The sequence below is a fragment of the Pogona vitticeps genome, chromosome 1 (assembly GCF_051106095.1).
Source record: "Pogona vitticeps strain Pit_001003342236 chromosome 1, PviZW2.1, whole genome shotgun sequence".
Classification (NCBI taxonomy): Eukaryota; Metazoa; Chordata; class Lepidosauria; order Squamata; family Agamidae; genus Pogona; species Pogona vitticeps.
Window position 1 is genome coordinate 347,711,466 of NC_135783.1, and position 22,281 is coordinate 347,733,746.

A 22,281-nucleotide genomic window follows, 5' to 3' on the forward strand; every position below is an offset into this window, starting at 1 on the left:
AGGGAAGCAGGCACTCCTGCTGGGACTGGATGAATGCCTGAAGAGAAGGAAGAGAGCAGCATGCACTGGCTGGTGAGTGGGGAATCCAGTGTGGGGGCAAAATGGAACATACAGCACTTGTGGTTCCAGGCTGACGAACTAGAATGAACCTCTGAACCAAGATTTGTGCCCATTTCGAGTTGTGAACCACCACCACCCCACGCGCATCCCAAGACTCTTTAAAAAAAGCTTTCCTAGGCAGAGCTCGTGTTTATTTATTTTTTATAGCTATCTGGTTGACAAGATGAGGAAGCCATCATTGAAGAAGGAAAGCCTTCTTAATTCAGTTCCTTCAAACCATGTCACCTACAGGTGCTTCAAATGGAACTGCAATTAGAAGGATTTTTTTTTCCTCAGCCTGTGTGGCCACTTAGAGAGAACCCAATACCCCAGTGCAACTTCACAGCAAGAGAAGGAATGTTTATTTGCATTTCCCTCACTGAGTAGTCACACCCTAAGATTACCCAGATGTCTCAAGATACTGACTGACTTTGTGCCTTTCATTATCATCATAATCTAGTTTTCAACCTGTTATCATTCATAGTTATTCTTTCGAATGCTCATGTGCTCCATCTGAAGTGCAGTCCCCAAGCACTTACATTAACATCTCTCTTGACTCCTGCCTGTCAGGTCCCGTTCAGAAATCCCTCAACCACTCTCATTACAGCTTCTCCTTCTCTTTCATCACCTCCATTTCACAGATTTTTTTCTTTTGTTAGATAATTAGTGGCAGTGACTTGTTGCAACCATTTCTTTTTGCAACGTTTTCCTTTGTTGCAATTATTTCCTTTGTAGCAATCTTGAAAGAAACGTGGTGGCACTGCGGGTTAATCTGCAGAAGCCTCTGTGCTGCAAGGTCGGAAGACCAGCAGTCATAAGATCGAATCCACGCAACGGAGTGAGCTCCCGTCGCTCGCCCCAGCTCCTGCCAACTTAGCAGTTTGAAAGCATGTAAAAATGCAAGTAGATAAATAGGTACCACTACGGTGGGAAGGTCATGGCATTCCGTGTCTAGTCTCGCTGACCACGTGACCATGGAAACTGTCTTCGGACAAACGCTGGCTCTACAGCTTGGAGACGGGGATGGGCACCGCACCCTAGAGTTGGACATGACTGGACTAAATGTCAAAGGGAACCTTTACCTTTACCTAGCAATATTGAAGTATTCGGGCAAAGGTTTAATATCAGCCGTGAAAAATGCACGGAATTTCACACTAGTTTTTTATCATGTTAAATCTGTTTGCCCTCTGCTATGTGCCTCTCTCTGTGTAAATTAAAAAGAAATAGGAAGTTGCCAGGGAAATAAGCAAATAATGGTACACCAATTAAATAAACCATAGGAAAAATAAAGACGCCATACCCACGACTTTAAGATTGTCCTTGGAAACGTGTAGAACAGACAGGCTACTTATTTTATTTTGGTCTCATTTTGTTTTTTTGTTTGTTGCTGCTAACACCAACAGAGCCTTTTAGGTCAAGCAGAAAACTGTGCAGTGCAAAACGAGAATTAAGAAGCAGCAGGATTTTGAAAACGGGCTTACAAGAAATTTCGTCAGGAAGGAAGAGTCTTCCCAGTTTCCTCATTTTCGTTGGCAGGCAGAAAGGAATGAAAAAAGAGAAAGAGAGAAAGAGAGAGAAAGATTCTGGCACAGAGGATGGCGTGAACCGAGGGGAGGCCAAGACTAAGAGGAATTTTCGCCTCCTCCTTTTGCTACCATGAAAACTGAATAGCGCTCTGAGAACCAGGGGAAGCATGCTTTATTGAAGTGCTTGTGAGGAAACAGAAAGCAAGCAAACTAGGAGAGAAAAATTCAGTCTCTCATCTCTTGGCAAGAACCCTGATGGCAATAAAGCTCAGCGAGGCGGCAGCAGCTGCTCCGTTTCCTCAGCTAACCTTTCGTGGGATAAAAAGGGTCACATGACTCGAGTGGTTGGCATCTTTTTTTTCCCACTTGCGACGCCCGCCACCTAGCGGTCACCCCTCGTTCCAGGAAAACATAGCCACCCACTTGTCACTATAGATGAAAGAGAAAAGTATACATACAAGTTTTCAGCAAATGATCTACCCATATGCTTGTTTTTGCTACTGGCGTGCCTTTGTGATTTTCCTGGATTTCATCTCCCATTTGTTGTTGTTTTTTAACCTTAAGTGGTTTGCAGTGTGCCGTTTTTCGACGTTTGTAATTTGCACGTTGCATAATTGGTAATTTTAAGTCCTCGGGTAGCCTCTTGGCCTACCTGGGCTTTCTGTGAGGAAAGGTGGCGTATAAATCGCCGTAATAATTCAATAGGACAGGCCCTGGCTCCACAGGATCTGCAGGGGCGCATCTTCTGGTGAGCGCTTGCGCTTGTACTTTTTCTGCAGCTGCTCTCAGATCATGGAACTCTCTTCCTTGGGAGGTTGGGCTGGCACTCAACTCCTTTCCTTCCACTGGTAACTGAAGACCCATCTCTGTTGTTGTTTTTGTTGTTGTTGTGTGCCATCAAGTTGCCTCCAAAGCATGGCAACTGTATGAATAAGCAACATCCAAAATGGCCTCAACTGCCCTGCTCAGCTCTTCTAAACTCAAGCTTATGGCTTCCTTTAGGGAATCAGTCCATCTCGTATTTGGTCTTCCTCTTTTCCTGCTGCTTTCCACTTTTCCCGGTGTCATCGTCTTTTCCAGACAATCCTGTTGTCTCATGATGTTCCCGAAGTACAACAGCTTCAGCTTCAATGTTTTTGTCTCTGGAGATTGTCTGGGCTTGATTTGATCTAGGACCCACTTGATCCTCTTTCTGGCAGTCCAGAGTACCCACAAAGGTCTCATCCAGTGAATCAAATGAATATTTTTTTGTCCCAGCTTTCTTTGCTGTCCAGGTTTCTTTACTGTCCAGACCCACCTGTACGTATAGGCTTTTGGCGAATCAGCAAGCAACTGAAATGGCAGGTTTACAGGGCTTTTAAAACCTGTGTTATATTTCTTAAATCATGTTTTTATTTTTTAAAATGTGTATGTTATTTTATTCTCCATGAATCTGGCCAGTCCCCTTTGAACACGGTCCAAGTTGGTGGCCATCACAACATTAAACTACAAGAAATACTCTAACGTAATTATAAGCTGAAGAAGCATTTCCTTTTTTACACGGATATTTTTGAATTAGAAATTAGTGGTGCACCATACTATGGAACAAATAACACCTACTATTATTGATAATGATCTCGTAGCAAATGCCACCATGAAGAGTGAATGCCTACAATGTATATATGCAAAAATAAAGTGTATTCATTACATGCAGAGGTATATTCGTAAGGCACATCTCATTCTTTACATCATGATTACGCAACTTAAGATGCTGCTAGATTGCAACCCCCATCATCCTATCAACTGATGATTCTGGCTCATTTAATGACATCTGGACTGTGGAGGAAATTTGTCCATCATGTCCTTTCTCATGTCATGAGATGGGTTATGTGGTTTAAATCTTGTACTGAAGATGGGATATGTAGTAGTGAACAATGTAAGATGGATTCCATTTTGGTTCTTTGTATAAATGATTTCTGCATGCTGACAGTGTATTGTTCAGAAGAATGTGGGAATGTTTTTCTGTAGGCCTGAGGGAAACATTCCTAGATAAGGAGGATGGACCTTGTTGTGGCGTGGTTGCAGACACGCTAAGACAAACAACACCTGTTACTCATGGGAAGAGAACGAAGCCGAGAAGAAAGAAGATAAAGAGGGACTGTTTACCTGACTTCATTCCGTGATTGGATGGCAGCGTGAGAGATGGGAGATAAGGGATGTGCCAGCGAAGCTTAAAAAAGGAACTTTTATTATGGACATTATACATTCATTATTTCATACATGCATTCATGCATGCATTCATTCATTTCTTTTCCTTTGGATTACCTAACTCTACCTTTTTGGACTATTTTGAAAATGTAGTTTTTCTAGGTCTGTTTGCCTGCTGCTCAGTGCGGGTGAAAGGCTGGGAGAGGATGTAGGGAATTTTAGAAGAGGCTTTTGCCTTTTGCCTTCCCTTAAATAGCTTTTTACATATTTTTATGGATTTTTAGTATTTTTAGTGTCTTTGTATTTTAATGGAATTAATGCTTCATTTCTGTTTTGTAACAGAGTCTTGAAAATGATTAATTGCTGCTTATGCATAAAACTGACTTTATTTTGTGAAACTTTATTTCTCTTTTAATAAAATAATAATTATAAAAATCGGTCTCTTGAACAGTGGAGCTGTCTTAGGGTTACCCTGAGGGGGAATTTAGATCACACTGAGTCCTAATCTGATTGAGCATTCTGAGTCTACTGACTACAAAGCTCATGTGTTTTGATTTTTGATTTTTCCTGAGGTGGCAGAGGTGCTCTTTTTAGGGCAGACTTGTAAGCAGAAGCGTTGGGGCAGCCCTCGGTTAAGTTACCAGGACTCGACTTGGCCTAATGAGGGAGCACAAGCTTCTAATTACAGTGGTGCCTCGCATAGCGATGTTAATTCGTTCCAAAAAAAACATCGCTATGTGAAACCATCGCTATGCGAAACACCATTTCCCATAGGAATGCATTGAAAACCGGATAATCCATTACAATAGGAACGGATTATCTGGTTTTCTCCCCCCCCCCCCCCGCGGCTTGGATCTGACCCCCAGCGGCTACCTCAGCCGTGGCTGGATTCCCTAGAGTCCGGCCATGGCTGGGGTAGCCGCCGCGGCTCGGATCCAAGCCGCGGGGGGAGGGTGGTGGGATTGGAATGCCTTTCAGGCATCCCGGGCTTGGATCCCACCCGCCGCCGGTTAGGGTAACCGGCGGCGGGTGGGATCCAAGCCCAGGATGCCTGAAAGGCATCCCAATCCCACCACCCTCCCAGCCTGCCCCCACAGCTTGGATCCAAGCCGTGGGGGGACACTGGGAGCGGACACCCCCCCACCCTGCAGCCGCCACTTGAAGCCTCCCCGCGCTGCTTTCCCCAGCCGTTCTCGGACGTCCAGGCATCCGAGAACGGCTCGGGTAGGCGGCCCGGGCAGGCTTCAAGCGGCGGCTGCAGGGTGGGGGGGTGTCCGGAAGGTTTCCAGGCTTTCGGCTGGAAACCTTCCGGATACCCCCCCACCCTGTCCCCGCTGCTGGTAGCCTGCCCGGGCCGCCTACCCGAGCCGTTCTCGGACTTCCAGGCGTCCGAGAACGGCTCGGGTAGGCGGCGTGGATAGGCTACCAGCTGGGGCTGGCCGGCGCTTCGGAGCGGCCACGGGAGAGGTCTCCCCGCGGCCGCTCCGAAGCGCCGGCCAGCCGGCCGGCATTCTCGGGGCGGGCGCTTCGGAGCGGCCGCGGGAGAGGTCTCCCTGTGGCCGCTCCGAAGCGCCCGCCCGGAGAATGCCTGCATAGGCGCCGGGGGCCTACGGGGGAAACATCGCTATGCGAGTTTCCTCCAGAGACAGCCTCGCTATACGAGGCAGTAATTTTCCCGGCAAAACCCCTCGCTATGCGAATTCATCGTTAAACTAGGCATTCGCTAAGCGAGGCACCACTGTATTCTCTGTCCGAACAATCAAGCATCCTTTAGGGCAGTGGTCCCCAACCTTGGGCCTCCAGATGTTCTTGGACTACAACTCCCAGAAGCCTTCACCACCACCTCTGCTGGCCAGGATTTATGGGAGTTGAAGTCCAAGAACATCTGGAGGTCCAAGGTTGGGGACCACTGCTTTAGGGGATCTGGTTGTTTACAATGACAAACTCTACCAACTTCTCAAATTAGCAATGCAGATCCAGGGCATAAGATGTACAGCCCGTACACAGATGTCCATGGAAGCACAAGACACTGGGATATATTTTTGCTCTTCCTTGTCCACTTTATGACTAGCTCAAAAGGTTCCAGTGGAGACAGAGGAAAGGAAGGCTTCCAGATTAAGTGTAAATTATTCCTTAATATTTTTTTATTTAACAAATTAATTAGTGAACTAATTTCAAATTTTTGGTGGCTGTGAGAGACTATGGTAATGTGCTCTGAATAGAGGTCTTGGAACAGCATCTAGTGTGGCTGAGGAGGCCAATGCGAGAGCGTTCAGCCTGGAGGCAGGCGGTGCATCAAGGCCTCTCCCAATTTGAAGAGGCCCTTGTCCAGCAGGCTGAGGCAGAGAGGCTGTCCAGAAACTAGCAAAATCAGGGAGCTGGAGAGGGGACAGGTTGTATTTCTCTTCATTGTGGAAGGGATTGTCCCTCTTGAATTGGTGGCTTAATAGTAACCAATTAACATTCTTTTAATGATTTAACATTGCATAAGAGCAAACATAGAGGACAAGATGGATGGACAGTGTCATTGAAGTGACCAACATGAATTTGACCCAACTTTGGGAGGCAATGGAAAAGAGGAAGGCCTGGCGTGCTCTGGTCCATGGGGTCCCAAAGAGTCAGACATGACTTAACAACTAAACAACAACAACAAGAGCAAATACGCATGTATTCAAACTCTAGATTTATTATCTATACAGGTATGTCTGTCTTGTAAGAAATGGAAATGACTTCCTACCTATCTACCAATTCGGAAGGGTGTTTGTGTCCACCACAAGTAAGTGCGTACTTACAGGTGTCTGGAAGCAGCAGAAGAGCTGGGTGAGAAAAGGATGGTTCCGACCCAGAGTCAGGATCCGTTTCTCCGTTAGGGTGCATTCCACGTCGTCATCTTGAAGAATCACATCTTTCTTCAGCACTTTGATGGCGTAGAGATAGCCCGTCTGTTTCGTTTTAGCAAGCATCACCTATAGAAGGCAGGAAGCAGGAATCTTTAGGTTTTTTCGGGAGGGGCTGGGTATGAGGGATACATCTTGGGATAGGGTGGGAACGTTTATAAAATGAGGAATGGAAAGTGGATGAAGGCACCCCTTCTCACAATGCTACAGCCTGGGGCAAATCCTGCCCTGAAACTGACTAGCATGGAGATCTGTAACAAAAGGAAGGCCATAATAAATCTCATAATAATGCTTCCTTTGTTGGTAAGCAGAGAAGTATTTAACTACACTTGTCCAAGTAATGACATGCCACTAGGGGGAAACAGAAACCACCAGTATGGATTACCCAGCCTGCTCTTTCTTTTCCCTAGAGTTTGAATTCATTTCATCCCACATCACACACACACTCTGGAAAACAGCCAGAGGTAGAAGAAGCCAACCATCTCCTAGATGTAGTTCTTTAATAAACATTTTTCTTTCCAGCTGAAATTGTCTTTTGTTCATGGCTTCGATCAGCGGTTTCTGCCCATCCTTTGCTGTGGTTTGAAGCGGATGAGTCAGAACAGTGGGTCGCGGATTGTAGCAGGGACCACACAGAGAGCAAAGCTTTTATTCTGTGACTCCAGCGCAACCATGGGCGTGTTTCTTGGGAGTAAATCTCCCTGTGCTCAGGGACTGCAATATAAGCCAAAAAGAGCAACAGACGTGATCTTACCCAGATGTCAGGGGCCCCTAAATGGACTGAGCTACAAAGCCCATCATCCCCCCCTAGACTGGCCACCCTAAATGGTGAACAGGGCTATACCTTTAGAAATCAGGTAGAAGTGTAAATTTCAGCTTGTCACGCATCTGATCAATTTCCCTTTCCACGCAACTTTTAAAGACGCAGAGCCTTGTCTTCCATTTCTCGTGCCCGCTTTACCCCCCCCCAACCAGCCAATACAGCTCCACCAGCTTCCTGTATTGCCTGTTCAGCATATGCAGAGTGGCCAGAAATCAGTAGAATCGGGACTTATCATTTATATTTTAATAACAATAATCATATGTCAATTAAATTTTGACTTAGAGTGACTCTTTCCAGCGTTTTCCAGGTAGAGAAGACTCAGAAGTGCTTTACCCTTTCCTTCCTCTAGGGGAGCTGTGGGACTGTACAGCTTGCCCAAGGCCCCCCAGGCTGGCTCTACTCCCAGGAGGCCCAGTGGAGGAATCAAACTCCCAACCTCTTGCTCTGCAGCTAGATACAGTGGGGTCTTGACTTGAGAACTTAATCCGTATTGGAAGGTGATTCTCAAGTCAAAAAGTTCTCAGGTCAAATCTGCATTTCCCATAGGAATGCACTGAAAACCATTTGATCCGTATCTGCTCTTTTCCGTCCATAGAAACTAATGGGAAGCTGCTATTCTGCCTTCAACCACTAGAGGGGTACATTTTGTTTCTTTTTTTTCTTAGGTCAAGAAAGGTTCAGGGAAGGCAGGGAAAATACAGTCCAGGCAGGACAGTACCAGGCAGTCCGAAGACTGTCTCCCAATCCACTCTCTAAACGCTGGGAGGAGTGAGGAAGCAGACAGGCACCCTTTTCACTGGCCAACAGTTAACTGAAGGTTCAAATTTTGCACTTTCCCTGCCTCCCACGTGGTTTTTTTTCAGTTCTTAACTCAAATCTAAGTATGTAAGTCAAGTCAATATTTTCCTATGAGAGTGGTTCTTAAGTCAAAATGTTCTTAACTCGAGCCGTTCTTAAGTCAAGACCCCACTGTACTTAACTCATTGAGCTAATTTATATCCCACATTTTCTCCAGTGAGTTCAAGGCAGCACACATGCCTCTCACCTTCCTTCCTTCATTATCACAACAACCCTATGAGGTTGAACAGTTTAAGAGAAAATAGATTTACAGTTCCGGGGAGACATGAACACGGATTTCTCAAGTCTCAGCCCAGCATTCAAACCACTGCACTTTATACTGGGTCTCTGTTAATAGATCTCTGGGTCATTAACACCAGACTGGCAAAAGATTTTCTAACACTTAGTTTTTCAACAACAACAACAGCTTTAAATATTAAACCTATGGAGAGCAAAAACAACACGGAAGAAGGCTGAAGAATGTCTCCCACCAGGACGAGACTCTCGCTGGACCCCCTGGAAGTCCCTTCGCAGACTTTGAAACAAAGTAGGAAGATCAAAGAATAATCAAGTAAAATGGGGATACAGGACAAATCTTCTGTGACTATGGAGAAATTCAATCCATGCAGCGCTTGCGTGCATGCAATTTATGCCCCCCACAGCGTGTACAAAAGAACGTCTAGCAAACGGCTGAGAAAAAGCTATTGAAGTAGCCCGCTTCTGGTCAAAAACAGTCTAATTATCTTAACATTTTAATTTGTTTTAAACCTTCCCTATATTGCACGTACATCTATCATTGTTAATTGTGCAACGCTCTGATACGAATAAAGGAAGAAATAACTGTAGAAATGCTTTCTGCCAGCCTCTGTCTCAAATGGCTTTCAAAGAGAGCTCGTGAGGAGCAGAATCTTGTTTGAAAGGATGGAAAACCCGCTCTTATTTTCAGTATCAAAGCTCCGGACTCTGTGCATGTGCTCCTTAATTCAACATGTATGATGGCCACCTCGGGAGAGGACCTAGAAATTCCAGTAAATAGCAGCAGCAACAACAACGACAATAGCTGTAGATGCCACAAGCCACAGCCACAGGGACTTCTAATCTCCGTAGTTCCTAGGTGCAGATGCTTGGAAGAAAGGGTGCATACAGGTGCAACCCACTTATTTCCATGCAACTTCCTTGGTACATGCGCTCGTAATCTCGAGATTAGACCACTGTAATGCGCTCTACGTGGGTCTACCTTTGAGGCTGCTGCGGAAACTACAGGTGGTGCAGAATGCGGCGGCCAGATGGTGTGAAAAAATACCAACATATTTCACCCACTCTGGCTGCTCTGCATTGGCTGCCCATCCGATTCCGCATCGACTTCAAAGTGTTGATGCTCACGTATAAAGCCCTAAATGGTTTAGGGCCTTGATACTTGGTGGAACGCCAACTCCCACCGAGATCTACCCGTGTCACTCGTGTGAGCCAGGAGGTGAGGCTGAGGAGCCTAACGCCGAGGGAGGCCCGGAAGGAGAAGACAAGAAATCGGGCCTTCTCGGCGGTGGCTTCTCGCCTCTGGAACAACTTACCTCCTGTGATTCGTGGGTCTCCCTCGCTGAGTATCTTTAAGAAGCAAGTAAAGACATGGTTGTTTCGGCAGGCCTTTCCATCATACACCTCTTGACCCCTCTCTTTTCCTTCTTATTGTTTTGTCTTACGTACTGTGCGATCTAATGTAGTGGTTTTATCATTTAGAATTGTTTACTTGCATTGTTTTGTATCATTTTATGGTTGTTAGCCCCCTACTTCTTCATGGATTGCTGCCTTGTCGTGGCGAAGGGGCTTGAGTAACTCAGAGAAACTATGGGCTATGCCGTGCAGGGACACCCAAGACGGACAGGACATAGTGGAGAGTTCCGACTAAACGCAATCCACCTGGAGTAGGAAATGGCAAGCCACTCCAGTATCTTTGCCAAGAACGCCCCATGATCAGAAACAAAAGGCTAAAAGATATGATGCTGGAAGATGGGCCCCTCAGGTCGGAAGGCGTCCAAAATGCTACTGAGGAAGAGCGGAGGACAAGTACAAGTAGCTCCAGAGCTAATGAAGTGGTTGGGCCAAAGCCGAAAGGACGCTCAGCTGTGGACGTGCCTGGAAGTGAAAGGAAAATCCAATGCTGCAAAGAAAAATACTGCATAGGAACCTGGAATGTAAGATCTATGAACATTGGGAAGCTGGAGGTGGTCAAACAGGAGATGGCAAGAATAAACATCGACATCCTGGGCATCAGTGAACTAAAATGGACAGGAATGGGCGAATTCAGCTCAGATGATTATCATATCTACTATTGTGGACAAGAATCCCGTAGAAGGAATGGAGTAGCCGTCATAGTCAACAAAAGAGTGGGAAAAGCTGTAATGGGATACAATCTCAAAAATGATAGAATGATGTCAATACGAATCCAAGGCAGACCATTCAACATCACAATAATCCAAGTTTATGCACCAACCAGCATTGCTGAGGAGACTGAAATTGAACAATTCTATGAAGATTTACAACACCTTCTAGAACTGACACCAAAGAAAGATGTTCTTCTCATTCTAGGGGACTGGAATGCTAAAGTAGGGAGCCAAGAGATAAAAGGAACAACAGGGAAGTTTGGCCTTGGAGTTCAGAACGAAGCAGGACAAAGGCTAATAGAGTTTTGTCAAGAGAATAAGCTGGTCATCACAAACACTCTTTTCCAACAACACAAGAGGCGACTCTATACATGGAAATCACCAGATGGGCAATATCGAAATCAGATTGATTATATTCTCTGCAGCCAAAGATGGAGAAGCTCAATACAGTCAGCAAAAACAAGACCTGGAGCTGACTGCGGTTCTGATCATCAGCTTCTCATAGCAAAATTCAAGCTTAGACTGAAGAGATTAGGAAAAACCACTGGGCCACTCAGGTATAATCTAAACCAAATCCCTTATGAATACACAGTGGAAGTAAAGAACAGATTTAAGGAACTAGATTTGGTGGACAGAGTGCCTGAAGAACTTTGGATAGAGGCTCGTAACATTGTCCAGGAGGCAGCAACGAAAACCATCCCAAAGAAAAGGAAATGCAAGAAAGCAAAGTGGCTGTCCAACGAGGCCTTAGAAATAGCAGAGAGGAGAAGGGAAGCAAAATGCAAGGGAGATAGGGAAAGTTACAGAAACTTGAATTCAGACTTCCAAAGAATAGCAAGGAGAGACAAGAGGGCCTTCTTAAATGAACAATGCAAAGAAATAGAGGAAGATAACAGAAAAGGAAAGACCAGAGATCTGTTCAGGAAAATTGGACATATTAGAGGAACATTTTGCGCAAAGATGAACATGATAAAAGACAAAAATGGGAGGGACCTAACAGAAGCAGAAGACGTCAAGAAGAGGTGGCAAGAATACACGGAGGAATTATATCAGAAAGATGTGGATATCCCGGACAACCCAGACAATGTAGTTGCTGACCTTGAGCCAGACATCCTGGAGAGCGAAGTCAAGTGGGCCTTAGAAAGCCTGGCTAACAACAAGGCCAGTGGAGGTGATGGCATTCCAGTTGAACTATTTAAAATCTTGAAAGATGATGCTGTTAAGGTGCTACATTCAATATGCCAGCAAGTTTGGAAAACTCAACAGTGGCCAGAGGATTGGAAAAGATCAGTCTACATCCCAATCCCAAAGAAAGGCAGTGCCAAAGAATGCTCCAACTACCGTACAATTGCACTCATTTCGCACGCTAGCAAGGTTATGCTCAAAATCCTCCAAGGTAGGCTTCAGCAGTATGTGGACCGAGAACTCCCAGAAGTACAAGCTGGATTCCGAAGAGGCAGAGGAACTCGAGACCAAATTGCTAACTTGCGCTGGATTATGGAGAAAGCCAGAGAGTTCCAGAAAAATATCTACTTCTGCTTCATTGACTATGCGAAAGCCTTTGACTGTGTGGACCACAGCAAACTATGGCAAGTTCTTAAAGAAATGGGAGTGCCTGACCACTTTATCTGTCTCCTGAGAAACCTATATGTGGGACAGGAAGCAACAGTTAGAACTGGTCATGGAACAACTGAGTGGTTCAAAATTGGGAAAGGAGTACGGCAAGGCTGTATATTGTCCCCCAGCTTATTTAACTTATATGCAGAATACATCATGCGGAAGGCTGGACTGGAAGAAACCCAAGCCGGAGTTAAGATTGCCGGAAGAAATATCAACAACCTCCGATATGCAGATGATACCACTCTGATGGCAGAAAGTGAGGAGGAATTAAAGAACCTTGTAATGAGAGTGAAAGAGGAGAGTGCAAAAAACGGTCTGAAACTCAACATCAAAAAAACTAAGATCATGGCCACTGGTCCCATCACCTCCTGGGAAATAGAAGGGGAAGATATGGAGGCAGTGTCAAATTTTATCTTCCTGGGCTCCATGATCACTGCAGATGGAGACAGCAGCCCTGAAATTAAAAGGCGCCTTCTTCTTGGGAGGAAAGCGATGACAAATCTGGACAGCATCTTGAAAAGCAGAGACATCACCTTGCCAACAAAAGTCCGAATAGTCAAAGCTATGGTTTTTCCTGTCGTGATGTATGGAAGTGAGAGCTGGACCATAAAGAAAGCAGACCGCCGAAGAATTGATGCCTTTGAATTGTGGTGCTGGAGGAGGCTCTTGCGAATCCCCTGGACTGCAAGGAGAACAAACCTATCAGTTCTAAAGGAAATCAACCCTGAGTGCTCACTGGAAGGACAGATCCTGAAGCTGAGGCTCCAGTACTTTGGCCATCTAATGAGAAGAAAAGACTCCCTGGAAAAGACCCTGATGTTGGGAAAGTGTGATGGCAAGAGGAGAAGGGGACGACCGAGGATGAGATGGCTGGACAGTGTCTGCGAAGCAACCAACATGAACCTGACACAACTCCGGGAGGCAGTAGAAGACAGGAGGGCCTGGCGTGCTCTGGTCCATGGGGTCACGAAGAGTCGGACACGACTAAACGACTAAACACACAGCCGCCTAGAGTGGTCCTCTTGGACCAGATAGGCGGGGTATAAATCAAATAAATAAATAAATAAAGTTGAACTCAAGTAGTCCTGTAGCAAGTTGGATCAGGACCTGGTGGTAAATCTGGAAGTCCGGATGCTTCTCAGGTCCCTGTACCAGCTCTCTCCAAAAATTCAGAAGTAAGGTTGCTGGATTAGTTCCTCTTCAAGATGGCCATGAACTGCCAACCTGGCAGTAAGTGCCAGTTTAGCCTTCAGATCGACAGGTAGCTCAGCGGTTCCCAGTTCTACTTCCTCTGGCCTGCGCCCGCTCAGGAGGCAGCACCCAGAGAAGGCGGGGCAGGGAAGCCAGGGAAATGCCTCTGAGTGGGCACAGGCCAGAGGAAGAGGAGGTGGGAACTGCCAAACACCGGTTTGTCCAAAGGAGAAACTGGCATGAACCGGCAGTTCAGCGGGTTGTGCCCATCTCTAGTCCACATCAATAAAGGAGCGGGTCTTTGGTAAAGCTAACGGCTCTTAATTGCCTAGGTACAGCCGAACCACTCTCAAACATTTTGTATTACAACTGCTGCGTGATGCACATCCTCCATGCTCCGCAGGCTCAAAGGACGCCCACTTTACCTTTCCAAAACTGCCTTTCCCCAGCACTCTGATGAATATCAAATCGTCAATCTTCAGCTTGCTTGCTGAAACTTCAGGCACACCGTTCCCCTTTTTCACGCTCTCTTTCTTCTGGCGCCTCAGCGTTGATCTGGAGGCCTGCTTCTAGCAAGGAGAAAAAGGTTGGGTAAGCCAGGGGCTGCTGCTTTTCACAAGGAGACATCGTAGCTGGTCCTTGCTTGATAGCCGGATGCTGCTCTGAAATATTTACATTCACTGATTTCCAGATCTTCTTTTTTGGACACATGAGGACCAGAAACTTGCCCAGATTTTCACTGTAAACTGATGAGGGATTCACCATTATGGGCACTAACTAGCAGGACTTTACAGGTGGGGGCGAGGAGCCTCTGGGATTTGGGCTGCAGGCTCAGCCTATCTAGGACCAAAATGCAGTGACTACAGCTTCAGCCTGAAAAAAGCGTTTCTTTTAAAATGTGTACTGCTGTATTAAACACAGATGGTTTCCCCATGTGCTTGGTTTGACCATAAAAGTGCTCATCGGAAAGAGATTTTGCAATAGGGTTTTACCCCCCCCCCCCCCCGGTCACCAGCACAGCCACAAATTTCCCCCTCTTTGGAAGGCTGAACCTGAGACGTGTTGATGGAAAAAGGAAAGCCCAGGTTTTATTTTGCGACACCTGAGTAGGACTGGTACTAAATAGGCCCTCTCAGAGGTCACGGGTTCATGGGATCCCCATCCATTCAAGAGGCTATTAAAGAATGAACTTTTAAAAGAAGCATTTAAAGACATCCTTCCCCCCCCCCACCATGCTATTGATGGACTTGGGTTGGGGGTTCTGCCATCATTTGAGTTTCTTGTACAGTCGTACATCGCTTTACGATTGCCCCGTATAACAACGAATCCGCTTAACGATGCTTTTTGCAATTGCAAAAGCGATTGCAAAACAATGCTTCCTATGGGCAAAATCCGCTGTACGATGATCAGTTCCCTGCTTCGGGAAAAAGCTGATCATCAGGTTCCAAAATGGCCGCCGGCTGAAGAAAATGGCCTCCCGCTGTTTTCTAGAATGGATTCCTCGCTAGACAGGCAGCAAAAATGGCCACCATATGGAGGATCTTCACTGGACAGTGAGTTTTTAGCCCATTGGAACGCATTAACCAGGTCTAAATGTGTTTCAATGGGTTTTTTATTTTCGCTTTACGATGTTTTCGCTCTACAGTGATTTCGCTGGAACGAATTAACATTGTTAAGTGAACCACCACTGTATTTGGCTTAATTTTTATCGATGTTGCTGTTGAGAATTTAAGGTGTGGTGTTACAGTTACACAATGCAGTGATGTGGAAAAGGGTAGGAAAGAGAAGAAGAAGAAAAAAAGGGGGAAAAAACCCCGACTTACTCCATTTGGAGAAATATTTCCTGGTTGCAACCCCATACATGCTAATGTCTTGGCCAGCTCTGCAGCGTTCACCCCGCAGTTGGGCGCCACATTGGCTTCACACCGTATATGTACATTCATTTTGCAAACTGGAAAGGCAGAGAGAAAGACAATCAGGGTTGAGCAAGGCAGAGTTTCCTGCAAATCTGATTTCTGGAGAATGATTCTGAAATAAATGTGTTTCAATGAGACGAAACCCTTTGGGAGCATTTTTACTTCTCTGGAAGAAGCCAACCTTTCCATGACGTTCTGTTTACCAAGTTGTAACTTGAAAAAAATCCCTGGGAATCTTCTCTCTGTCCCTTCGCTTTTGGATGACAGAATCCTAGACATTGACAGCAATTTAAAGGTAATCTAATCCAGAGTTGGAAAAGCAGGTTTTTTTTTTCTGGACTACAGTGGCCATCAACCTCCAGCCAACCTGGCCCGCAGCTATGGATATTTTGACAACTGTCACCCAGGAATATAACTTTCCCAGGCTCTGTCAAGGCAAATCATAAACTGCAAATTGAATTAGCCTGTTTCGTACTGATGTGCATGAGGTCCAGTATCAGGTGAGAATGCCAGACTTAATTCTGGGATGAAAAAAGTGAATGGACAACTCAGTTCTGATCTGAAGCACCAACGAAATCAGATAGAGGCACTAATCATTTCAACTTATGTGTTTGTTTTTTGTTTTTTTTTAAAAAAAATCAAAATTAGGTGTTCAGTAAGAAAATGCCTGAAATTCCTTCTTTAAGATCTATTGTGTCTACAAATGCCTCAGAACACAAGCAAAAACTTCAAAGTTTTCTCTTTTTTCCCCCAAATGCAGCTGAACGGAAGACTTCAAAATGGACTCAAAATGGCATGCAGATGGGGCACAAATTTTTTTTCCAGACTGAATTGGAATATACTGTATTCCAAAATTCTAAATTGGCCTTCAAACTAAGAGAGTGGTGTACCATCCTCAGTTAAACACAGGATCTGCAACGCAGGAGGCAACAACCACCCCTCCTGAACTGAGTGGTGGCTGCTGAGACTATATGCGATGAAAGAGCGCCTAAGGCTTTCTGAAATAGCCTTTCCCCCCGGCTGGACATCGCCTCCTCTTCATTACCTATCCAACCACCGATGTTGAATATGGAGGCCGGGAAAAGATCAAACTGGGAAGATCACCATCGACATCATGTTAGAACTGCAGAGCTGAAAGGGACCCTATGGATCATCTAGTCCAGCCCGTCAAGGAGGCACAGCGGGGAATTGAACTCCCAACCTCTGGCTCCACAGTGCTATCCAGTGGAGCCACTGAGCTATCCAGAAGATACGCCAACTAGTATCTGATCTTGTACTGTCCCACTAGGTAGTCTGCGGTGCAGACTGGACTCTAAAAGGAAAGGAGGAGTGAATGGACTGTACAACTAGCACCAAGGAAGAAGTGGGGCCAACGCAGGAATTATTGAGCACTGAAGGCCTTGGCCCAAGTTCTCTCCACAACGTAAAGACCTAAGTAGCCGAATCAGACTGCGCTTCTGCTGGCCATGTATCCTAATTTCCAGAGGATGGTCCTGTTTTAAGGGCTCTTAGAGGATCATTTCTACATCCTGAGACTTTGTCTCTCATTTATAATATCTTTTGTGGATGGACCGGTTCCTTTTGTTTTGTTTACCTACCTAAGCACCGTCTTCCGCATTATAGTGAAATGTACTGTGTTTCTGCACAACACCTGGTGTGGAGTAATGGCTGCACTAATGAATTTGGGTGATCAAGTTCCTAGTCCCTATTGAGCCAGCCATAAGGTGACTCTGAGCCAGTCACTTTTTCTTAGCTTGACACACATCACAGGATGAAGTGAAGGAGAAGGAGAAGAGAGTCACACCCGTTGTCTTTACATTCTTAAGGGATGGGTAAGATTTAAATGTACTGTAATTGATAATAAATAAATAATTCTGAAATTATAATCATCATTTCTCATCCTGCACGAGAAATGCAGGTTGAGGAATCGTGTCTATAATACTGTAATTATAGATGCCTATAAACACACTTTTTAAAACCAAATCACATCCCTTTTTTGTCCTTTTTTTAAAAATGAGAAAGTATTTTCTGTTTGGTCCTCTATTCCAGGACTGTGTTCAGCAGCCCTCTTAAATGTGAATAGTAAACAGCTTGTTTTTACTAGAACTCGGAAATCGGAACAAAACCGTTCAGGAAAAAGGCAACGCCCCTAAATAAGGAACACTCGGAATTTTTCTTGTTTCCAATGAAAAAGGGTCTCTTGACACATGCAGGTGTCCCATCCAAAAAGTGTCAACCGCTATGAGATGTTCCTCTCCAGCGCAAGAGCAAAACAACCAAGGCTTTCCATTAGCAGTAACATGAGCAGTGGGAGGGCAGGAGGGAAGGGCTTGTATTTCACACACTGTTTTGTGTTCTGTACAAAGCAAAAAACAAAAAAAACCTTGCATTTTGCACTGAAAACCTTGCAATTTTTTTGCAAGGTGTTCAATGCAGAAAACTCAAAGTATATGAATTTTGTGGAAGCTTCTGTGATGCAAAAAAGGACTTCTGCACTTTTTCAAGGGTGGGGTTTAGGGTGGTACAGAAGGGCCTAGAGTCCCAGAACACGCAAAACCCCACAAAAACTCTTGTCATCCCAGCCAACAGGGGGGAAAAACATCTGAAACTTTCCCACCGGTGAGCATAAAAATAAGGGAACATCCGCATACCGAAAATTGTAGAATGAACGAACAGAGAGAGTATTTCGCTTTCTGAGCTTACTTTTACATTGTAGGCCTTGTCGCATGATCCCCCAAAGCAAGGAACCGCAATGGTCGCAAAAGGTGGGCACTTTATAATTGTGGATTCTGAATTTGTGCGGGATGTTGATTCCAAACCGCTGCTCAGAAAACTGTGAGGACAACGGGCAGGGGAGGAAAGGCAAAGCTGGTTAGTTGGAGAAATGCAAATCCATTCTTAAAATACCAGTGTATTTTCCATCCCCAATTCCATTTACAAACAAACACTCCGAATCCTGAATGGCTTTTGAATTTATTCTACATCGCACTGGTTTCCCTTAAATCATGCTCAGTTTAGCGGGGTGGATTCACTATCTATTGATTTTTAAAAAATTATTACTTAATCTGTAGCTTTCCCTGGTAAAGATCCTTGCAGCACACCTGTAAAGGACTTTAATGATCATCCCCATGTTATGGGGGAAGACCTTACAATGGAGGGCCAAACTTGCACCATCTACTTTGCATTTATGGGGTCATCTCTTTTTTTAACAACCAGCTACTGTTTCCCCCAAAATAAGACCTAAGCTGAAAATAAGCCCTAGTAGGATTTTTTCAGGATGCTCGTAATATAAGCCCCCCCCCCCAAATAAACTCCCAGTTAAGTGAAACCCCACCCTCCACCCTTGTGCAGCAACCAGAAGATGACATGACCGTATTTGAATAAATGTAGATTGTTGTACATGAAAAAAGCAAAACATCCCCTGAAAATAAGCCCTAATGTGTTTTCTGGAGCAAAAATTACTATAAGACCCTGTCTTATTTTTGTGGAAATGTGGTAGTTGTCATTGAAAAACTGGAAAGGGGAGACAATTTTTGGATTTGCGCAAGAATAAAAGAGTAACAGAACACAGGACAAACAATCGTCATGGGTGATGGGAACTGTAGTCCAAAACACCTAAAGGCCACATGCCAGATCCCAATTAAGTGGCATTCTAACATGCCTCCTGATACATCCCGGGTTGTTTCTACACACAAACACTCCTGTTTGCTTGCTTGGTTGGTTGGTTTTAACAAAAATAAGTCAAGATACTTCTTGTCTCTCCATACAGCAGAATTCCAGTTTGATTGCCTGAGGCGGAGAAGCATCATTTTGCCCAAGACATGCCTGACTGATCATAACATTGTCAAATTCCCTGCACAAAGAAAACCAACATGCCAGGATGTCTAGCTTAGAACCTTTCTTCCTGACAGGCTAGCTTTCTTTATGCAAGACACTGTTCATTCAAAGCAGAGTTCAGCCCTGATACCGTCCACCTGAATTCTGACAGGGCACCACAACGAGAGAGGGACATCACAAAGTTCTTCTTAATGTGAAAATCGACAATGTGGCAGCCAGGAAAGCATGATAAAAATCTGGCTGCAGATGCCAGAAAAGCATCTTCAAATCATGTGCATCAGGTGTGCATTCAGTGGGTGAAATCCTGCTGCATTTGATACAGTGCAAAGTACACCCACAGAACTTTGCAGGGAGTTACATCCAGCTGCTCTACGTATCCGATTACACGAACTAGCTGCGCAACTGACCACCCTACTTAGCTACGCAACTGACTTTGCAGCTGACGGTCTACTCAGTGTGCAACTGTGTTTCTAGAACTGCTTCCAGGATTTCTCCTTCCATGCTTGCAACTTTCACCACTTCCAGTTACATTTTCATGGAACTACTTTATTTTCTTAATAAAACAATTATTCTTCAGCAAAGGAGTTTGCCTCTTGAACAGCAGGACTGCACCTAAATCCAGTGTGGAGTGGAAAGCTCACTCATTGCTACTATAACTGAGAGGTCCTACCTAGCCAGTCTGTTGTGCTGTCTAAGGAAGCACACAGTCAGTGGTTTGTTGCCTTGTAAGATGGCAAGAGTTCTTTTCAGGTAAAGCTTGTCCTTAGGGCAAGAACTGCCCACTTCTGAGGGTCAAAGGACCTGTCTAAAAGTGGTGGTCTTGCGCTTACAATGACCCCCTCGCCCAAGACGCTATCTCTCTAGAGAGAAGTGATTCTGACACGAACCACCCAGAATAGTGCATTGCATGAATGGGTCAGGATATAAAGCTGAATGGATGGATGGATGGATGGATGGATGGATGGATGGATGGATGGATGGATGGATGGATGGATGGATGGATGGATGGATGGATGGATGGATGAGCGAGCCGTGTTAACCCTGAAGATTTCCTTCTAATACTAAGTTTTAGTTTGCATTCTTTCCGTGTTTACTCCTACATAGGCTCGCCTCACCTTTTTCTGTGGTCTTTAAGACTATAAATAAGCCAATTAAGACAGGAATCTATGCTCTTACGAAACATGGGCATGATCCTGACTGTCTCATTCTCTGCATCAGTCAATACGCTATTTTCCCATCCTGCCTGATGAACGAGAGTGCCATGAAAATGAAAAACTTGCAAACATTTACAGCAAACCAGAGCTGGACAGCCCATTAAAGATCTCGCCTTCTACATTTGGACCCTTGCTAAAACCAGTGATCCAGGTGCTATGTAAACAAACATGCCTATCACCTCTCAAAGCAGACCAGCAAGGGACTGTATCAGATTTGACTTTTCTTCTCTGTTTTTTTTTGTGTGTGTGTGTGTTGTTCCAACGCAAACTAAAGAAATGAACACGTGAGTACCAAAACATTTGCAACAGCAACAATTTTCTGAGAGAAGGGTTGCATTTTCTGACAGAAAAGCAAGGGTGCCAATATTTTTGGCCATGACTGTATATCCCATTTCGTTGCATTTCATTTGAAGTTTCGTGACATGCTCTACTGGGGATTGGCTTTGAAGGTGGTTTAGAGACTTTAGCTCAGCTTTGCAAGCCTGTATGGGAGATGCTCTTCTCGTGCTCCAGCAAGAGAACATGGGGAACACGGAAATGGGGTGTTCTTGGTGGATGTTTCCAGCCCTTCACCTGGAGAGCAAGGATGACCTTCACCCACCATTAGGCTAAGACCTTTTACTACTCTGGCAGAACTTGGGCTGTTTAGCTGTTGAACCAGAACTGAATTGGTTAGTGCTGTTTGTTTGTTCCTTCCTTTCTAACGGATCTATTCTTACTATTTCATGTTATGTTTTAGCCATGTTATCTTTTAGTGGCTTTTTATTTTGACTACTCGCCTCAAGCACGGTGTTAGTGGAAAAGAAGGATGTGATTTAAATAAATGCATACATGCATAAAATAAATAGATGCATAAAATTAAAATGCATTAAATTAAATATATTATCTAAGGATCAACCAGTTTATACCATGGCACATCAAACAACAAGCTATTATGTGCCGTCTCCTTGGAACTGCCTTACAGCAGTTCCTAATGGAACTTTCAAGGGAAGTGAGAGATTTAATCAGAGGTTTTACCAGTTCCAGTCCCCCAGTGGGTTTTCATGGCTGATCGGGAATTCAAACTCGCGTGTCCTGAGTCCTAGTCCTTCACTCTCTTCACGACACCACGCTGGGTATCAAAACCACAAGCGGCAGAATCTCAAAATGTGTCACGGTGACTTTACCTTTGCATCCGTCTTGTTGCTATTGTTCTGGCAGGTGCAAGCCGTGACGATGAGGTGGTGGCAACGCTTGTGCACCACACACGTGCAAACTAGAAGACAAAGGAAGCACAATTAAAAACACGGAGAGAGCTCACCAGAAACCTCAGAAACCAAAGAGGAAAAGTAAAAAGGATATTCTACCACCACAATCCATCTAAAGGTGCTAGCCAACCCTACGCATGACGCTTAGCAGCAAGAGAGAAAGGCAGAAACTGGAAAACCAGCAGTTCATGATGGTTTGTGGTTCGTGGCTACCCATGAACTATCATAACCCCCCCCCCCCTGAACTGGTTTGCTGTTCGTTTTTTGGGTTTTTTGGTGGTTTTTTAGACCAGTGGGGGCAGTGGGAAGCGGGAAGCATCCCATTTTGGCAAAGCAAAACGAAGCACCGAGGGGTGGAAAAAGTTTGGCGCTTCCTTTTACTTTGGCCAAACAGGATCCATGCGCTGGGTCATGAACTGAGCCACAAACCAGCTCCATTCGTCGGTTTTCTTGCTTCGTGGTTCATTTTGTGCCGATCTCCCAGGAGCAAACACGTAGTGGAGAAG

General features: G+C 45.0%; 1 protein-coding gene across 2 annotated transcripts in view; it reads right to left on the reverse strand.

The window, feature by feature from the left end:
- PRKCH (protein kinase C eta) overlaps window positions 1–22,281 on the reverse strand; it is a 106,274-nt gene that overhangs the window by 37,906 nt on the left and 46,087 nt on the right. Inside the window, exons 5-9 of one of the 2 annotated variants that reach the window (XM_072986806.2) lie at window positions 21,695–21,783; window positions 18,181–18,310; window positions 15,385–15,512; window positions 13,987–14,130; window positions 6,605–6,778 (exon numbers count right to left, since the gene is read on the reverse strand). In XM_072986806.2, coding sequence (XP_072842907.2) covers window positions 6,605–6,778; window positions 13,987–14,130; window positions 15,385–15,512; window positions 18,181–18,310; window positions 21,695–21,783 — 665 coding nt within the window. The remainder of the gene's footprint in view (window positions 1–6,604; window positions 6,779–13,986; window positions 14,131–15,384; window positions 15,513–18,180; window positions 18,311–21,694; window positions 21,784–22,281) is intronic. The other variant, XM_072986807.2, reaches the window with a different exon arrangement.